The sequence below is a fragment of the Pyrgilauda ruficollis genome, unplaced genomic scaffold (assembly GCF_017590135.1).
Source record: "Pyrgilauda ruficollis isolate IOZ18807 unplaced genomic scaffold, ASM1759013v1 scaffold70, whole genome shotgun sequence".
In the NCBI taxonomy this organism is placed as follows: domain Eukaryota; kingdom Metazoa; phylum Chordata; class Aves; order Passeriformes; family Passeridae; genus Pyrgilauda; species Pyrgilauda ruficollis.
The window spans coordinates 769303-789705 of NW_024528822.1; the positions used below are offsets into that span (position 1 = coordinate 769303).

Sequence of the window (20403 nt, forward strand, 5' to 3'; positions counted from 1 at the left end):
GTTCCCAATCTGCAGGTTTCTATTAGAGCAGGCCCCCACAGGAGTTCACTGCCCTCACAGTTACCTCTCATCAGGTTTCTGTGAAGTCACTTCAGTGAGATGAGTAAAACAAGACAGTAATGGAAACAGTGAAACATATGAAATTAGCACACTGGTCAGGTTGGCAATTACTGTGCTCTTTCCAATCACGCTCCCCCGCGCAAGCTTTTAAGAATACAGCCACAGTGTTTTCCTTTCCTTTTTGCTAGTTTTTTCAATCCATTCTATGTGAGGTATCAAAATTCTAACTTTGTATGTGTGGTATGACTTCAGGTGTCTACAGTTATGATGGTTAATGACATTAAAAAGTCTCAACATTATTGGACTTTTTGTATTAGAAAGTATATTTCTTCAGACTTGAGATTTAGCTGCAGTTTCTCAAAAGCAGGAAATTTGATTCATTTGCACAATCTTGCAAATACACATATACTTCTGCCCAGGAAATCCAGAACAAAAATACACAAGGCCCTAGATATATTTTCTTCTTTGGGAGATATAGTTATTTTGGGATACTGAAACTGAAGAATAGTTTGGGGAGCTAACTTAAATTAATACCCTGCCTTTCTTCCCATTCATTCTGGCAAAGCCACCACATCAGGGATTCTGAAACTGTAGTATCAATGGTACGTAAATCTGTGCAGTGTGGTAGATATCAAAGGCTTGATGGTCCAGGTTCTTACAGCTACCTTGTATTAAAGTATTACCTAGAAGCCTGCAGGGATCTTGCCAGAATGAGGCACAGGCTTTTGGCTCATAAAAGGAAGAGAGAAGACATGCTTTAGTGAAACGTGCTGAAGATTGTTACGCTGGCCTCAGGGACTGCATGTAATGCAAAGGTATGGGTCAGTGAAGGATTGCAGTGAATAATGGAGATATGCAATCCCAGAGGAACAGCTGCTTCCGCATAGAACAAATTCCTGCAAAGAGCAATGAGTTGCTACTGGCAGCAGGAACTCAGTAACTAGCATTTACCATTGCTCTGAGTCATAACCAAGGAAACTAAATTACTGTCTTAAATTCAGGAGTAACAGATCATGTAGAAGTTCTCTCCTAGTAAAACTGTGGCACTTACCTTTTACATATTATATAACCTTCCTTCATCCCCTGGGCTCAAATGTATGTTGGGCAGTAGGGCTATCAGATAGGCATAGGAAACTAAAGTTCCATTATGTCAACTGTGTCCAAGTTCTCAGGTTCCTTATTCCCAAACTCTGTGTGTGTATACTGGTGCTAGGAAGCCAGGGCAACTTGGCTGGACCATGAGAGCTGTTTTCAGAGCTGTGGTAGTGGAGGCCACTATACCATACCAGGCTAAGCCCAGTCCTACCAATGCTGATGCCAACAGATCACTTGGAAAAAAGTCAGGTGATTGCACCAGTTCTCTATACTTCAAGTCATGGCCATTTGAGAACTTTCAAAAGGGTCACCATAAAAATATCTGCAGCACCGTAAAATACATTGCAAATTTACTGTAAAAATTCTTTACAAAGTCTCTGTGATACACACAATATATAAAAGAAACACATAACTATGAATGTCAGACATTATAACATAGAACAAAAAAAAACTAAAATTTGTCTAGGTGACACATCAGGTGGCAAATACCTAGAAGAAAAACTGTGAATTATGCTATGTGAAAATTGTTGAAAATTCCTGAGAATTCATGCATGCACATGCATGTCCAAGAACTAATACAACTAGCAGCGTAAATATTGAATTGTTAAAATAGAATTCACTTAATTCACACTGCCTAACAAGAAGACACACTGAACTTACTTCTTTGGAAGTTTCATTTTTTTCACTTTTTCTTCAGCACGTTCATCAGCAATTCCAACATGGCAACCTAATGCCAGCAGGGTTCTAGGGCACAGAAATCAGAGATTAATTACTGATAATGTTCTGATATTTAAAGTTCCTACTGTTTATAGGCACACTATAGTGCCTACAAATGACACTATAAAACAAATGAGACCTGTGAAAATTATTACAGTGTAATATGGAAAGATCAACACCAGCCTTTTTGTGCATGTAATAAGCTTTCTGATAGTGTTAAAAAATGCCACAAGATGTTCCAAAAAATTAGTAAAAATATGAGTAAGATACTTCAAAATCGAACTGTCATAGAGTATATTTCATCTACGAGGTATCAGTTTGAATATTGCCCTTGAAATATTATTTCTGCTTTATACTTAATCATACCACTTACATACTCATACTGCTTCATATCCACATCTGTATATGTTTTGTTTCTTATATCACAGCTATAAAAAGAAAAAAGGCATAAAATATCACTTATCCTTAGAATGTGTCTTATTTCTGAAGGAGCTGCTATTTAGAGATTTCAGTTGGATCTGAATTTTTTTAGGACACACTACTGATGACAGAACTCAGAGCAGAATGCATGATAAGCATTAGGCCAGAAGTGCCATCTTATTCAATCTAAACTGTGTGTCTTGTACCTACCACAAGGCTCGTACTGTACCACAGAGCCACTGAACCATTGTGGCCTGAATCTGCAAAATTCAGCTCATTTCAGAAAACAAACTATTTATATAAACTTAAACCAGGGTCAACAGTACTAACTTGGTTTCTGATTACTTCAGACTTCTTGCTTTCCTTGTAGCCACACTGCTCAGCAGCATAAATTTTAAATCTCATTTGTCTCCAGGATTTGATCTGTAAATTATTAATTATTTGTTCCTGCATCTATATTCAATGTTGGCTTATAGTCTTTATTTAGTCTAGGTGCATTGATAAAATATTGACATTGAAATTAATAGAAATCTAGACAAAAGTCAGAGACTTAACTTTGGAGTCAGATGAGAATTTTCTCAAAACCTGAGGGTGATAACCATATCTTTGAAAGAAACTGATTACGGAAGAAATCACAGGTGTAAATACCTTGGACTCCATTCCAAATTTTCCTGAAGTGGAAGAAAGGTGTCAAACAAGGTTTTTATTTGTTCTTGCCACTAGCTAAAATGCTATTTTCTAGTCATGCTTCAACTATATTTACTGCTCTTGAACTAACAGGGGAAAAAAAGAGCATAAATACTCTTCTAACATTATATCTTTTGGCAGATGAATTGTTTGTTTCAAGGAGATTCTTACAGCATATTTTCAGTGCTACCCACATGAAGTCAGTACTACTGTATGGACTGTGAATCCTGATTTAAAATTAGACAGTAAAATCAGGAAATGAGGAAACTAATATCGAGTGGCCCCTTCCTGCAAAACACACTATCTGCTAAGAATACTCCATGCAGCTACATTTCAACTGGCATAAATAGTACACGATTCCTATGCAGCTATCACCAGCCTAAGCAGGAGAACATATCTAATAGTGAAATGCAGTACAGAGGAGTTAACCTCTGGTAACCCTAATTTTCCTGTAATGTAAGCCAGGAATTATCTCTACCCAAACAAAACAAATTCAAATAAGAGTGCCACAGGAGGATAAAATGACAGACTATACTGGCAGAATCTGAAATACCATTAAAGTACTTCAAACCTAACAAGAAAATGAAAAGTGGCTGAATGCAGCTATCATCATCACAATGGTAGATGTAATTATCACACAAGACAGAGTAAATACACAGAAATGGGAAAGTCAGTCACAAAACAATAAACAAGAACAACCAGAAAAATATGCAAGACCAAACTCTAAGACATATATGTATAAGCATGTGCAGAAACAGTATGAGCAAACATATTTTAATCTCAACATTTTCAGAGGCAACTCATTCCTGCCTCTTGACATTTCCTACAGTATATAATTTTTATAGCTCATAAAAGTATTCAATCTTACTTAAAATATACAAAGATCGCAGTATATGGAAAAGAAATGTTGTATCAGATAACACGACTTAGATCTTCCTTGGTTTCTAACTCTCTCATCTGGCAGCAAAACTGACAACAAACCACAAAGGAAAACAAAATTACAGTCAGCATTCTTCTCCATGTTTTGCAACTATTTCAAGTATGCAATTTGATGCAAATTTTAAAGATAATTATTAGAAGTTTTAAAATAACATTTTCTTTCCTTTTCCACTTTTTCCTCTTGTCAAGATTGACAGCTAGTAGACTAGACACATCCAGTAAAGAAAAAGTCAAGGTAAGTTACAATTCAAGTCATCATCTATGGATCACCTAGGACTGATTAGTGCATTGATTTTTCCACATTTTCAAGCATGTAGAAACAAACTGAGCAAGAGGCTCCTAATCCCTGCACAACAGATGTCTACATGATAAATACAAATCAATACTACAAAATTAGAACTTAATTTATCAGAAAACAAGGACTACTACAAGGAGGTAAGGAAGACTTAATTCAGTAAGCCTACAAATTTTAAAACATATAGAAGGACTGAATGCTTTATATTTTGGATATTATCCATTTAATAGAAGGACTTTTTCTCAAGTAAGCAATAAAATTAATTTTTAAAAGAGTAATCCATAACTTGTATGTTTATAAAACAAAAACTTGGGGATTTTATATAGGGTTACATTAGAAAAGCACTGGATACTGAACCAGTAATCATCTAAGGACTCATTAAATTTGTTCAATACTTAGTGGAACATTAGCAGTGTGCATTTAATTACGAGAGTATGATTTTTCTGCTGTTTGAGCCTTATTATATAGGGTATTCTAGGAAAATATCCAACCATAGTGAAAGTTAATGACATCATCTTTTATAGTTTCATTAACTAGAAAGGAAGAATCTATTCTGAACCCTAAGCACATTGCTCTGCTGATGGGAAATGCTCAAAAACTTTCCTTTTAATTCTAATGTCTACCCGTAGAAAATTTGAACTTCTTTTCTTGTTTCCAGTACAATTTCTCTCTGAATGCTTTACCTCTAAATAATGGCAAGCTATCCCTCCAGAAACTGTTTAGCACTCAGGGTCATAAATATGACCCTAAGTACTCAGTTTTACACTGAGTAATTTATTTACTGTGGGAATGGTAGATCAATAAATAGTGCAGAGAAGCTGACCTGAAAAGAAATATGCAAGAAATTCTAGGAGTGTTCTACATAGCTTTCTACTATGAGGATATAAAGTCCTTTTCTTAGGAGTATAAATACTATATTGCACTATCAGTTTACCTGGTAAGTATTTTTATAATATAGGATAAATTTTCACAGAAAATTTTCACATGCAGACATTCATCCCTTGTAATCTCTCTGAATAGTAAAAAGCAACTATATTCTAACAGGGAAAAAAAAAAAAAAGAAAAAAAGAAAGAACAGATTTCAAGTATGGATGACTGGAGAACCACATCTACCACCAAGCATTTATCAGTTTGAGAAATATTTCTACACATTGGCTACATGCAATCCTACATGTGGAAGAAATTACTTCACTAATAGATTTTTCAATTAATTCACAGCAAAGTAAGAACTCACACCTCCTTGACTGACAAAGCTGAGGTGAGGAATTGTAGCTTTGTAAACCAGAAAACTAGATTATTTCAACAAACCCTTTAATGTCCCACAGAAATTTTCTAGCATTCCAGCTGGGGAGCATGACATTCACACATCTAACCACTCATCCACAAAAGGAGGGAATGCGTGCTACTGTTTGCTCTGTGACAACATGCACACCGACACAGAAATAGCAGCAAGGTGTCCTGAAGCAAAGTTCTTAATTTAAATATCTATTGAGGGTCAAAGTGTGTTTTATCAATAAAGAAAATTGAAAGAATTAACTAAATTGAATAAAACCAAAGAAGATTTTTTTTAACCTTGGATCTAATATCTTTCCTCCTAGATGAAAACTCTGAATTTTCATTTCACATTCAGCATTACCACAACAATTCTAAAAAGACTATCAAAGTAATTTTCAGTGCCAAATACATAATTCATTAATGTATCTCACTCCCTCATTTGCTTATTATCACCCTCGCCTACAAATCAAATCTTAATTTGCATGTCAATTTATAATTCTGGAAACTGCATCTCATACAAAACTCTAACTATAAATTTCAAAAGTTCGAGCAACTTACTTCAATGTTTCAAGTGACATTTGCAAGTTATAATTTCTTTCCTGCTCCGGCAATTTTGAGAACTCCACTAAGCATGGGTGTTGTCTTTTGTTATCGTCTCTAACCTGAGAAAAAAGTAAAAAAATAAGCTTAACATGCCTCAAAAACCACAAGAAATTTAAAAGCAGTCCAATCAACAAGGTACTTAAAGCTGATCCTGTTAGAATTACTCAAACTGGATGACACCTTGAAACAGAAAGTATTCTGTATTCTCAGAGCATGATCAGTGTTCAAGCAAGGCAGAATTTGCATTTGCAAATAAACTTTAGATTTGCATATCTCAAGTGGTATAAATGCAAATTTGTACACACTATCATACAGATGTTCACAGGAAATACACAAAGTTCAAGAACAGTGCAATCTATACTGTTTTAACATACAGTCACAAAGTACCACCTCATCGTCAGCCCCATGTTTCAAAAATTCTACATCCAGTTTGTATAAATACATTGATACAAATAGTACTGAAATCCTTACTCAATGAAAATAACAATGTAAAAGAAATCTTCCCAATATCTTAATTCTGAAAATGTTTGTTTCTAAGATATTTCTAGTACATAGAAGCAGAATATGACTGTTAGGAAGTCACATATGAGTGGAACATGAATTTACTTTTAGTGCAGTGATAGGAGAGACATACAGACTATAATTTACAAAATCCTACATTTTATAAACTTGCAAATCAAAAACATTTTTAACCTCCTCTATTTTACACATTTTTAATCTAACACTGGCCATAACCTAGAAAGGCAGTGATAATCAAGCATTCTATAGCTCTCAACTTAGCATCTCATGCTAGCGTTCAGCCAACAACATCTACAAAGGCTTGATAAAATACATTCAATTTGAAAATAGTACCTAAAAGTCCCCAATGCAATTGTTAACATCTGCACAGTAACATTTTCGTGTCAATCTTATATGGACCACAAGTTCACCATTCATATTAACCTTTAATGGTGCAAAATGGAAGTTACTGGAAAATAGCATTAATGAGTTTTGATCAATCAGATAATTCTGTTGGAAAACCGAATGCTAACAGTTGAAGTTAAAAAGCCTAATCGTCATAATTTTTCAAAATTGATATTTACAGTACTACTTAATCTAGTTTATTTAACATCATGAAAAAAATCACATTTCTCTATAAAATTGCTGAGTAACACAATTTTTGCGTTTTGATCCAAGCACATAATTCTCAAATTGAACAGCAGTCATTTATTTATGTTTTGGACTGAAAAATCATTATAGTCTGCAGGGTGTATTTATCTTGATTTGATTGGATTAATGTTCTTTGGACAGACAACACAGGCAATTCAACTGTCAAACTACTTAAAAAATTTAATAGATGATAAAATGAGAAATGTCTTTTACTAGCACTGAAAATGTTTATTTACAGATCCCTAAGATCTTCGGTAATCTGTATATTAAAAAAAATTAGTATAGTCTCTGAGTTTAGATCTGTGTACAGCTAATTTAAGTCTTGGATGTCAGGTATTTTCCTCAGAAATCCAAATTAATTTATTTCCCCTACTGACAGTATTTCTGTCCTACAACTACAATGTATAATAATTTTATCATATAGCTAACATATTTTGGGGGTTACCTTGTAGTTTCCTGTTTTTTTCTGAGAACAAAATAAAAATCTACTGCCTTGTAAATTACATTAGTGGCAGAATTCATCCATCAATTCTTAATTTTTGCGGCTGGTTTTAAATATGCAGTGACATTGATCAGATGCAGATGCATCTGATTATTTCAATAGCACACATATTCAGAGTTAAATAATTTTCTACATTAACTTGATATTTTACTTTGTTATATGCATAGAATGCAGTAGTAATAGGACATGCAGTAGTGGGTATCACTTTGGTGATACCATGTACGTATCTGATGATGCAGATATGTAGGAGGAATAGAAAAGTCTACTGCAGAAATTTTTGATAATCTGGAGGATCATTTAAAAAGTCTGTCTATTAGCCCTTAAACTTTTAGGTAGTGAAAAAATACCACTAGCTACTACATGTGATGCATCTTTCTCTGAACTAAAAAGACAAAATATAATATTAGAGGACTTGTGTACATCTAAGCAACCTAATTGCTGTGCCATGCCTTTCCCCACTACTCAGTAATTGCAGTGCATGAATTCAGATAACTAGAATTGGCAACAGAGGCTTAAATGCAGCCAGTACAAAACTGGGAGGAGCTGTTGACCTGGACAAATTACAGGCCTGGGAAATCACCAACCCCATGAAGTTCAACAAGAGAAAGACCTGGATTCTAGGCCTGGGGTGGGGCAACCCAGGATGAACGGACAGACCAGGGAATGAGACACTGGAAAGCAGTGCCAAGAAGAGGGACCTGGGAGTTCCTGGCCTCTGGCAAGTTGGAGATGTATCAGAAGTGCCCTGCCAGCCAGGAGGGCAGCCTTGGCCTGGGGACATCAGGCACAGCATCCTCAGCCAGGCAAGGGAGGGAATTGTCCTGCTCAGCTCTGAGGCAGCCTCACCTCGAGTGCTGGGGGCAGTTTTGGGTGCCACAACCCAGAGAAAGTCATGACAGTGTTAGGGAGTGCCCAAAGGAGGGCAATGAAGATGGTGAAGGGCTTGAGGGGAAGGAATTTGAGGAGCAGCTGAGGTCACTTGGCCTGTTCAGCCTGGAGGAGACTGAGGGGAGACCTAATTGTAGTTACAGCTTCCTCAGGAGTAGAAGAGGAGGGGGCAGGCAGTGATTTCTTGTCTGTAGTGCCAGCGACAGAACCCATAGGAATGGCCTGAAGTTGTGTCAGGGGAGGTTTAGGTGGGATATTAGAAAAAAGTTCTTCACCCAGAGGGTGGCTGGGCACTGGGACAGGCTCCTCAGGGAAGCGGTCACAGCACCAAGCCTGACAGACCTAAAGAAGTGTTTGGACAACACTCTTGGGCACAGGATGTGACTCTTGGGAATGGTGCTGTGCAGGGCCAGGTGTTGGACTTGATGATCCTTGTGGGTGCCTTCCAACCCTCAGTATTCTGTGAAACTGATAAAATCATTTGTGAGGAACCAGTATGAAATCAACCTCCAGAAAATGATCAGCATATACTCTATCAGGATCCTAAAGAGAGAGCATCCTGCCACAATGCATTAAAGCAAGGTAATTTAAAAGATTTAACACCTATTTTAACTTTGAACATAACTTTATCACTTGGTACTTATCATATATGGTTTAAATAGTGTTCAACTGTACAATTAGACTTTCAATATGTAATGGCATACTAAGAGTTCCTGCAGATTGCTGCACAGCTGGTATGATTACACTACAAATAAAATATTTTGACATGTTCATTTAACTGAGGTTTTGCATTTGATTTGGTGGGGAAATTAACTACAACAAAATCTAGAGAACTTCTCTGTAAATCATACATTTTTAACTACTGCTGTATGCTAAACCAAATAAATACCTATGCCCAGTTACCTTAAACCTGTAACGTGAACTCCTCAGAAGCCCAAAATCTTTTTAGTAACAAAAACAGAATACATACATGTTTTAACACTTATAGCTAGTATATACAGTATGTTTCTATATACCTTCACAGCAAAAATTCTTCATAAAGCAGCATTTGGGAAACAAATAACAAGCATAATAACATGATCACTTTTTACTGATTAAATTTTGAAAGAAATTTTTTTTCATACTCCATCAAAAGTAGGAAAGAGATAAGAAAATAGTTACATACAGCACCTAATACAGGCATGTGACTGAAGAAGTGGAGAAAAGGAAAGCAAAAATCAGATTTCATGGAATTTCCTACAGACAATACTTATTTGGGACTTCAAAAGAGTAATGTCAGTCAGCACATGTAAAGAGAACCAAGGATAACTGTTTTCATTGGCTTATTCCCCCAGTCAGTTGAACATCTTGCTCCAGGAACAAATAGGAGGTGAAAAACTGACTATGTGCACTCTGTGCTGACAGTTAGACTGAAAATTTCAGCACCAAACAGCTTTAATACCAGAACTTTTGTTCAGAAATGCCCAAGCACCATTGGTTTCCATATGCTTTTGGTAGGAAGGTGTTTAAAACCTTACTAATTTTGGGGGGAATGATGAAAAATGCAGTTCTATTAGTACATTGAAACCAATGTACTGAATCATACAATGCAATTAACAGAAAATTAAGTTGGAAGGTACATACTGGTCCATACTGCCAGCCAAGTTCAATCTTATTCATAACCCAAAGTTCATGGATGTTCTCTGCTAATTTTTCTCTAATCCTTTCCAGGTGAGGAGGCAAAACAATCTAGAGAAGAGATAAGAGAGGAAGAGGCTATTACAAATAAGTTGCTTGACATGCCACCAAAATTCCATAACAGACGAACTTCGTACAAACCAGATCTCAATAAATCCCAAGAAAAAACAAGTTTGGGACAAGGTGCATATTCAACGAAATTAAGTAAAATAGGCATGTAATATGTGTGTGTTTAAAAAAGAAAGTGCAATCTTTCCATTGCCATACCTGGCTAGTATCTACAGGAACTGGAGTGAAAGCTGCTTGTGAGAGAGAGACAGTGGGACCCAACAGGTCTCTTGTGTAGCTACGATCTTGTTTGTACTCTCGGCTGTTCTCCACTTTCAGCTTCTCTTTTGGTAGGACAGCTTCAAAGCATGGAGCATATCCAGGTGGAGGAAGGAATTTGAACTCTCCATGGCGACCTCCAAGCAAGAAACGAACCCTGTAAACATCAGAATTACTTTAGATAACCAAGACACCTCTGGGGGAAAAGCCTAATCAGTCTCTAAGCCTAAAGAATATTAAATGTTATTTTAAAAAGGGGGAAGAAAGGGGGGAAAAATGTCAATGTTGCAGCTTCTTTTCATTGTTTACAGTACAATTTTCTCTAACTGCTGCTGGTTTATGATGTAGGAGGTCGAAAAAACACAGAAAAAGTAAACGATTCTTTTTTCTAGTTAATTTTACTTCACTGAAGGCATTTTAAATCACAAGACCAATAATCTTTGAGAATTATCAGTTTACTCAGCACACCTATAAAGTAAGAAGCAGCCTTTTGAGTCTCCAAAGGCAGAGATTAAAACTCAGAGTAATCAATCAAGCACTTCAGAACTCTCTCCATTGAGGAGGTCTCCATTCAATTTCATTTGAGAAATGAACCTAAAACCCTCTGGTTCTTTCTTTTCTCTCACAAAACACTAAATCTTTAGGACACAACACAAAAACTCCTAAATGTCCTTCCCTAAAACTTTTATTTGTTGTATTAATAGAGAGTCAGGGGAAAGTACTCTTTTATTAATGACAAAATGGTAAACATGTCATGGTCTTTTATTACTGAAAAATTCCACCAAGGAGGTAATAATGGTGTAGCAATGACATAATACCAACATGACACGGTCATGGCATAATACTGAAAAATCCTCCTAGAACACTGACATCCAGACGGAATCAAAAAACACCCAACGACTAGCCCTTAAACCAGAAGAATTTTATGTCTTTTCTGTTTACTCAGTATCTTACAAGATTTTTGTTAATGCTATACCAGCACACACTCAAAAACTGCATGCAGCACACAAATAATATCTGTGAATAATGTCTCTGATAACAGAAATAAAGCATGCAGGTTTATAGTTTTGCATTTTTTAGCATGCAGATCTATGATTTTACTACATTTTATCTCCTGTACTATCAAAAGCAAAGTCTAAAGGAGTGTGTTTTGCATCAAGAGTAAGAGATGGGTGTGTGCTCTGTGTGACAGCTTTTAGCTTCTCTGGTATTCTTTGAATGATCCCTCAGAGAACGTTGCTCCACCTCCAACAGAGATCAGCTTTCAGCCTTCACCCTTGCCAGTCCTAATAATGTTGGTCTGCCCACTGGAACACCACACAATCTTTTTTCATATTATAGTCTCAAATTACATGGAAGCAGATGTTTGGCACCTCAAGTGTGACTTGAAATTTTATAAAAAAACAGAATACAGACTGAATTTGTTTTAACTCATGCTGCAGAAAAGGAAGTGTATGGCCACTATTACTTAAGGTAAGTGCAGATAATGCATCTTTTAACATTAGTTACTACCTCATAACAGGTGAATTAGGGAAAATATGTTTTTAATATCAAAGGCAGATCAAAGTGCTGCCCTGGAGTGAATGTATAGCAATGTGTCAGCAAATAAATTATTAAGAAATGGTTTCTAATATAGATCTGCAAACCACCAGAATACACTGGTGTGCTAAAAAGCAACAGATGCACTGTGTCTTCAGGACTGCTATGTAGCTGTCACTATCCAAGAACTGGAACTTTGCCAAAAAAACCCAGATGTCAGAGAGAGAAATGAGAGCAGATATTCAGGGAAATATTCAGCATATTCATCTATACAGAAAATTGAGGAAAAAAAAAAATCAGACTTGAAAAAAAAAAAAACAAAAAAAGCCCCAAACAACTCCATGGGATGCTAACTTTATTCCTGCAGAGAAGCTGACAACTGGGAAGAAGAGGCCATCTATGTTGAAGTTTTCAAACATTCCTTGAACTGGCTGACCATTTATTCGGAAAGAGATGCTGGGGGCACTCAGGTCCAAACAGCAGCTAATAACATCATCAGTTCTTAATAGATGTTGGTTGGGAGAATTTACTGTTCGTGCTACACAACCTATGGAAGTAACAGAGGCACATTTAGTGGAACTTACAAAAACCACACTGGTTTTCACAGAAGCCTAAAAAAGAGAAAAACATCACTTTAAAGCACAAACACATTAATACACAAATGTCTAACCTATGACACCCAAGAGCTGGCTTTAAGCTTGCAATATAGTGAATAGCAGCATACAGTCATATCAACACAGCTATTTCAATAATAAATAACTCAATTACATTTAATATGAGAATAATTATTGATATCCATATAAACACTCAAAACTGAGAAAACTACATTTTATTCCTCACATTACAGCCATCAGTACCTAATATGAAACCTAGTATACTTTTCTAAAGAATGCTTCATTATTTAGACAAAGAAAACTATTTCACTTTGAATTTATGGAAAATTAGGTACTCCCTGTTAATGGCCACATCATGGTACTCTTCCAAACTTGTATGAGATTATACTATTCAGTTTCATCATTAAACTGCAAACCCGAATTTTTCAGCAATATGCAAAGATATCTGCATTTTGAAGGTATATATATTCAGTAATATATATTTTAATCAGTTTTTTATGAATTCTAGAGGATTATCCTATCTTACACCAAGTTTATACAAGCACACCTGCTTCCAAAGAGTTGTTAGAATTCAGAAATAGAAAATGATTTTGTCTGAAATTTACTGACAACTACAGTACAAAATTTTGGAAAAAACATGGAAGATGTTTGAAAACATGTCTACATATTGTTATAGATAAGGAGATAATTCATGCTGGAAATATAAGTTAATTAATGTGATATAAAGTAAAACTGTAAGATCATGCCAGCTGAGGAGAGGGGGTGATTGCCACTTGCAGCCAAGAAGGAAGTACATCATTAACATACAAAGAAAACCTAGCTCACACAGGAGATGGACACTCTCCGATGGCAGGACCACAAGAATGCCTGGCGATGATGGCCCATGTAGATGTCCACCTCAGATAGACAGGACCATCAAGGAACATGCATCTGAATGAAAGATTCCAGAAACTGGGGTCCAATACACATAGATCCTGTAGCTTTGTCCAGCACAGGGCAGTGAATAGACACTACATGAATATGAAGAACTCCAAGAGGGGACAAAGGGACTCTGCTGCGGGCAAAAAAAAGAGTGTAAGAACTGAACTCTGCTAGGTCTCGATAGTGAACAGGGAAATTCGGTGCGATAGAGGCCAGATCATAGTTCCCCCGCTCCGATCCCGGGGTCGGTGCTATTTTTTCATTAGTGACAGTCAGGACTGTATATCAGTTGTGAATAAATTCTATTTTATTTTTATTTAATTAGCTGGATCAATTCTTACCTATAACAATATGTCTTCCAAAAATAACTTATGTGCTGTCTGTAAGAGATACTTCCTAATGCATACTAAGAACAGAGCACTAACTTTTTAACTAGGGCGTCCAACTTTTGTAAACATGAAAGACTTAACTAGCACTACATTTCCAGGAAGAAGCTGAAGGCATATGGTTTTATCAGAAGCAAAAATAATGAAATCTCAGTAATTTTTCTACAAGTGAATTTTCATGCACATATCTCCCCGACCCCTGAGGAAAAATAAAATACCAACACTTTCAAAACTGTATATATGAAAAATGACTTAGTGATACTGCCAGATGAAAACATCACAGAGAGTTAGTATAAAATAAATCACAGAAAGGGACAATTATTTAATAGCAGGGATAACAAAACACTAAAAAGCTACCAATGAAGAGTGGATATTTCATCCACTTAAAGAATACTACTTCAGACCAGATGCCTTTTAGACACTAAAATTTTGGCAAATATAGGTTATGGAGATCAATGCAAAGCTGACTGCTAACAGAAATATGTATTGGTCATTGATTAATATCCAGTAGAGCAAAGGATCTAAATGCCTTTTCTGGCCCTAGACTTTAAGGATCTATGAATTCCACTTCTCCACAATAGGTTATTGCAGGACTGAAGAACCAAATGTAAATTATATGTGATTCTCATACAGGCTTGGTCGAGAACAGAAACTTGGGGGCAGAAATTATTGTTGCTATTCATTAAATACAGGAGATACAGTAAATGTTTCATGGTAAGAAGGTTATTCTTAAAATGCCATTGGAGACACTTATCAAGATGTAGCCTGGGATTGTGGAAGGAAAAAAAGGCCATGATTTTCAATATGCAACAACTTAAAGTTCTTCTGTGTTTGAGCGGTATGTATGTGTTACACAATATTATCAGTGACGAAAGATGACACAAATATTTTCAAATCTACCAGCCACATCCATAACAGATAAAAAAAATTGGAGATACATTTGTGGTCTCACCTATTTTTTTTTGGCAGGACTTGTGAACCACAAACAACTGTTCATTTTTTCTGTTGTTACATTTCTGGCTGGAGAGTTTGCAGTGGGTAGAAAAATAATTTTTATTTACAGTAATCCTTTGTCTCCTCCCTAAAAGTGACCTTAAGTACAAAAGCTATCTTGGTTAGCTCATTATTTTCAGGTTCTTCTGTAATAATACTTTTTCTGTCAAACTCAGTCACGACACTTGAAATGATTATTATTAATTATGCATCATCGTTCCAAAGAAATTCTCGCTACACATGAGAGGCTAAGTAGCAGCTTCTTTCCTAAGATGCCACTCCAGTTGATATGCCATTATTTATTAATAAAATCTCTTGCTATTCTCATTAGAATGTTCTTTTGAAATGTAAAACTATATTATTTTCCATGTATCTAGCTACAATGCCTCAAGACTGCAAAAACTTTGGATGATGCAGCTGACTCACTAAATGATCTCTCTTGTCTGCTAAGGTGCTTTAGAAAACCTGCTCATGACTTCATGGTGGAAAGAACTGCCAATCCAAGGAGCCTTTCCCAGTTTCCAGGATGTTCTCTAGTTCACCACTATCCAATAATCTCTCAAAAATCAAAAGAAAAAAAAAATCTTCTCAGCAAAATGAAATCACAGTAAAATCTCCTTTCAAGAAGTTCAGGACTGTCCAAGTGTAGGACTACACAATATAAATGATATCTGGGAATCTTTTCACAAGTCAAAACTTGTGAAAAAGAATAAGACAAAAGAGAACAAGCTATCATTATTCTGATTTTGCTGAGCTAATCCAGTCTGAAGAGACAATAAGGTATTTGTGGAATCAAAAGTAAATAAAAATGCTTTAGATACTGAGATCAGCTTTCTCTAACACTAGAATCTTCATGCATAAATTACCGTTAATTATTAGATTTGAAGTAAGCCAAGAACATTTTAAAATGAATACCTGAGCAAATACATCATATGAAAGCTAGGAATGTGATTGTGCAAGTTTTGCAGTAATCAGTCTTAATATATGCAAATAAAACATCACTACATAAAAAATATCGTTTTAAATGTATGGCAAAAAAAAATATTTAAAAATCTTCTTCACCTCTAAAGTATCTCTGAACTCCTAAAGACTCACAAAAAAAAATCTGGCTTGAAAAAGAAAAACAAACCAAAAATCAAAAATGAAGAGTCCTGCTACTTAAATCTGTCAGACTGTTCTTATACTACCACAGGGGAATTACAAATCCATATGACTGTTTGTCATGCTTCAATTTTTGCAGCTGTGAAGTTTTAAATAAAATTTTCATACTTACCATGAGCACACAGTCCCCTATCCACCCACCCTCCAAAATCCCAGGCTGAAATGTAAATTATTAGTCTACCTGCATTACTTCATACAAACCAATTTTTTTTCAATGGACATTGTCAGTTTAAATCATATTCTGATACAGGGTACTCTTTCTGTATGTTCCAAGTGTCAGCTGAAATAAATTATTCACTTTGCTGCTGTTGAAACCAAATTCACTGAGATTGCAAACACAATTACAATATTTAAACAAAAATAATCAACAACCACAAAAAAACCCAAGAGAATACCTGACCACAGATGTAGACCATCAAAGCCATACGAATATAGGTCATCACCAACACCATTTCCTCCCCATTCTGCTCCTCCCCCTGGGTAGGGTGAGTAGCCTTCTGTTGAAGCCCAGCCCACTCGTAGGTGAGTTGATTCTGCAGTCACAAAGGGCTCTAGATGGTCCACCATAAGTTCATAGTACCATTTTCTGTACTGGGCTGAGCCTTCACTAATCCCCAAGAAGATGTTGGGTCGCATGCTTAAACAGGAAGAAGAAAAGTAGTGATTATAATCTTATCTCAAGGACAAGATGAGCTGCTGCGTACTTTTAATTGACTCAAATTTCAAGCTAGTTTTGTGTGATTAAAACAACAGAAGTAATTTTACTTCACAGAAACACACAGATTACCAGGTAGGAAAAGACTTCAAGAACCATCTGGTGCAACCTCTCTTGACAAAAGCACAGTCAGAACAAGATGGCCCAGCACACTGTCCTGCTGAATATTATACATGTCCAGTGTTGGGTAATCCACCACTTCCCCAGCAAGATAATTCCAATTAATGATTCTTCTCATTCTGAAAAATGTTACTCTTTTCTCCAATCAGAATTTCCCCAGGAGATACTTGTACCCATTACCCTTTGACTTTTCCATGTGCCCCTGGCTGCACCTGTTTCCCTAACTGGAAAAATGGAAAAAAGGGGTAGCTTCAGCTGTAATACTTTTCATTTGCACTCCCAAAGATTTATAGTCTTTGTTGATTCTGTCCAGGTTTCAGCTTGCTGTGCCATTTATGCCCCCATGAGAAGAGTAACAATGGATAGCAATCTGTACTCTGGACAAGTTGGGGCACCCTCTAGGCAGCATCTTAGACCTTAGCTCCCAGAAGACAGTATATTTAGTTATTTATTCTGGTGAAAAATGGTCTATATATTTTAAGTTAAAAAAACGTGTGCTTCAGTAACTGAAACAGTATCCTCACTCAGTTGCCAATAGAAATTGGTTTATGTGTTTAAACAATTAGTAGATGTTAAATCCTGAAAAAAAAATCACAGCTATTCACCAGTTACCAACACAAGTGTAGTAAGTACACATTGCAGGCTTAATTTTACATAGAAAACTGCATTCTGTAAGAGTGATTATCCATTCAAGAGAATAACATTTTAAATGATACAAAAGTGAAGAGTCATCCTATTTCAAAATTCTCTTGTAGCTCTTCCTTCTTTGTTCCAAGTCCTGTATAATTCAGTAATTTGCAGTGGTTGGAGAACTCCTTAATATCAATGTGATGCTCCTACTGCTACTGGTTTTACAGTAGTTCACAAGACCACTTAAAAAAAGGCAAGCTACTACTGCAGTTATTCAATATCTAGCTGAAGAGCAGTATGTAGAGTCATATCTAAAGGTCATGAGGGAGGGAAAAAAAAGGGAAAATATCCCATGCTTTTCTAATCTGATTTTGGGAATAATACTGAATATAGACTCTCATACAAGGAAAATCTGTCTCCAGGCAGTCATTTCTGTGTCAGCTTTGCACTAAGACATTCAATCTTTAATTAAAACCATAGAGCATAGAAGCATCCAAAATCAGTACTAGGTATATTTCTTCAATGGTTGGTTACCCATATTGGAAAACATCTTTAAAACTTCCATACTGAGTATATGTAGCCTTCACATTCCTTCACTTGATTGGGTTATTACTTGTATAAATATATTCTTTTTCCATTTATACTCACTAATCAACAAAAATGTAGCTCTAAGCTAGTCCCAATAGGCTTTCTGGTAGCGGGAATGCAGGGGGAGGAAGAAAGGCTGGTATGGGTGGTTAAATACAAGTAGTGTAAAAGCAGACTGTACTTATCTGGTTGCTTATAAAATGACAAATTTTATCAGGTAAGACGAATACACTGTCCTAGAAGCATCTGGGTTGTCTTTTGCCAAAATGTCTAAGTAAAGATACTATTCACATTGTTCCAAGTCAAAAATTTAATGCACTTAAAAACAAAATGTGTTTGACAAATCTATCTTCCAGAAAATGTCTATTATTTGTAAATTATTAGCAAGATCACCAATTTGATCTTTTCGGCCTGAACAGAGTAGAAGCTTATTATGCTTTTGCCCAGACTTCACAATTTAATCAGCCTTATCAGCCAAATTCCTCTTGTTCAAAAGAGGTTTGTGAACAGAATTTTCCATAAAAAAGTATGTAAAAAGTATGTTAAAAAGCAATATCTTCGAAAGTTCCAGTAATACCTTAGAAAGTTCTTTTGACAAATATTTATTGATCAAGGTATACATGTCTTTGTCTTACACTAAATTTCTTCAATGATTCCTTGGTCTTATTGACTTGAAGAAAATATTTTCTCCCTATAACTGCAAGAATATGGGGAGAATCTTCTCATTCACACCTTTCTAATACGAAGCAAAAATATGGAGCAACTAATTTGCTTTTTCTACCATCTTATTTGGGAAAGACAAGTCTGTGTTCCTTGTAAAAGATCCAAAGTCATCCCGGAAGCTCAAACACAAATTGCAGAATCCCTGAGGCTGGAAAGTACCTGCATGATCATCAAGTCCAACCTTTGATCAAATGTCTTCATGACAACTAAACCACAGCACTAAGTGCCATGTCTTGTAATTTCTTGAACACTATGGAGTATGATGACTCTGTCACTTCTCTGGGCAGCCTGTTCCAATGCTTAACCACCTCTTCCATGAAAAACTTCTCCCTGATGTCCAATCCTCTCCTGGTGCAGCTTGGAGCTATGTCCTCTTGTCCTGTCCCTGGTTGCTCGGGAGAAGAGGCTGACCACCAGCTGGCCACAGCATCCTTTCTCACAGATTAGAGATTAGGAGATTATCACAGATTAGATGTTGATTAGACCGCACGGCTACTCCATGACAAACAGAGAATGATAAGGTCTCTCCAGAGCCTTCTCTTCTCCAGAATAAGCAACTCAGATACTCATCATAAGACTTGTGCTCCAGATCCTTCCCCAGCTCCATTGCCGGGGAACACATTGCTCCATTGCTGGGTGCTGGACAAGCTCCAGCACTTCACAGTCCTCCTTGTAGCAAGGGGTCCAAAACTGAAAACAGTATTCCAGGTGTGGCCCCACCAATGCCAAGTCAAGGGAGACAATCAGTTCCCCAGATCCTTTAGCTTTAAGTAGCCTCCTTATAATATACAGTGTGGGTTTTTTATGGTTTTCAGCATCTAGTAAATCCTATGGACTCTGAATTATAAGTACTATTTCTGTATTTGAATTTTCATTCTCAAGCAATGATTGAGACTTTTAAAACTAAACAAGCTTGAGACAGAAGAAGACCCCACAGATCTTCACACAAGGCCACATTCTTTGGCCTCAGCATCAATTTAAATTCTGGAAAAACATTTACTTAATAATATTTGTAAATTATACTTTACCAATTTAAGATGGTACTAGCTTCATTTTGTTATAAATACCTGCTTGAAGGCAGCATCTAAAAATGTGTCACTGGAAGGAAGGGTGAAGGCACTCTAAATATTCTAGGCACTGATGATGGTGTTTGGCAGTAAATTCCTAACTTTGACCAAAGGTGATTAAGAAATTCTCACAAGATCATAAATATAAAGGCAATCACAGAACATCAGTTGACAATACTTTGAATGCACAGCTAGATCTAGACTATAATCTTTAGAAGAGACTACAGCTTTGCAGACTTAAAACAGTTTAGGACAGCTATAGCTTGTGACAGCTCTCTCTGACCCACGTTTCAAATTTAATCACTATGGTGA

The 20403-nt window shown here is 36.2% G+C and overlaps 1 protein-coding gene across 1 annotated transcript in view; it reads right to left on the minus strand.

Annotated features, from left to right (window-relative positions):
* RYR2 (ryanodine receptor 2) overlaps positions 1-20403 on the minus strand; it is a 384205-nt gene that overhangs the window by 161506 nt on the left and 202296 nt on the right. Inside the window, exons 20-25 of the mRNA XM_041485449.1 lie at positions 16644-16885; positions 12528-12720; positions 10575-10791; positions 10254-10358; positions 6047-6150; positions 1816-1899 (exon numbers count right to left, since the gene is read on the minus strand). Coding sequence (XP_041341383.1) covers positions 1816-1899; positions 6047-6150; positions 10254-10358; positions 10575-10791; positions 12528-12720; positions 16644-16885 — 945 coding nt within the window. The remainder of the gene's footprint in view (positions 1-1815; positions 1900-6046; positions 6151-10253; positions 10359-10574; positions 10792-12527; positions 12721-16643; positions 16886-20403) is intronic.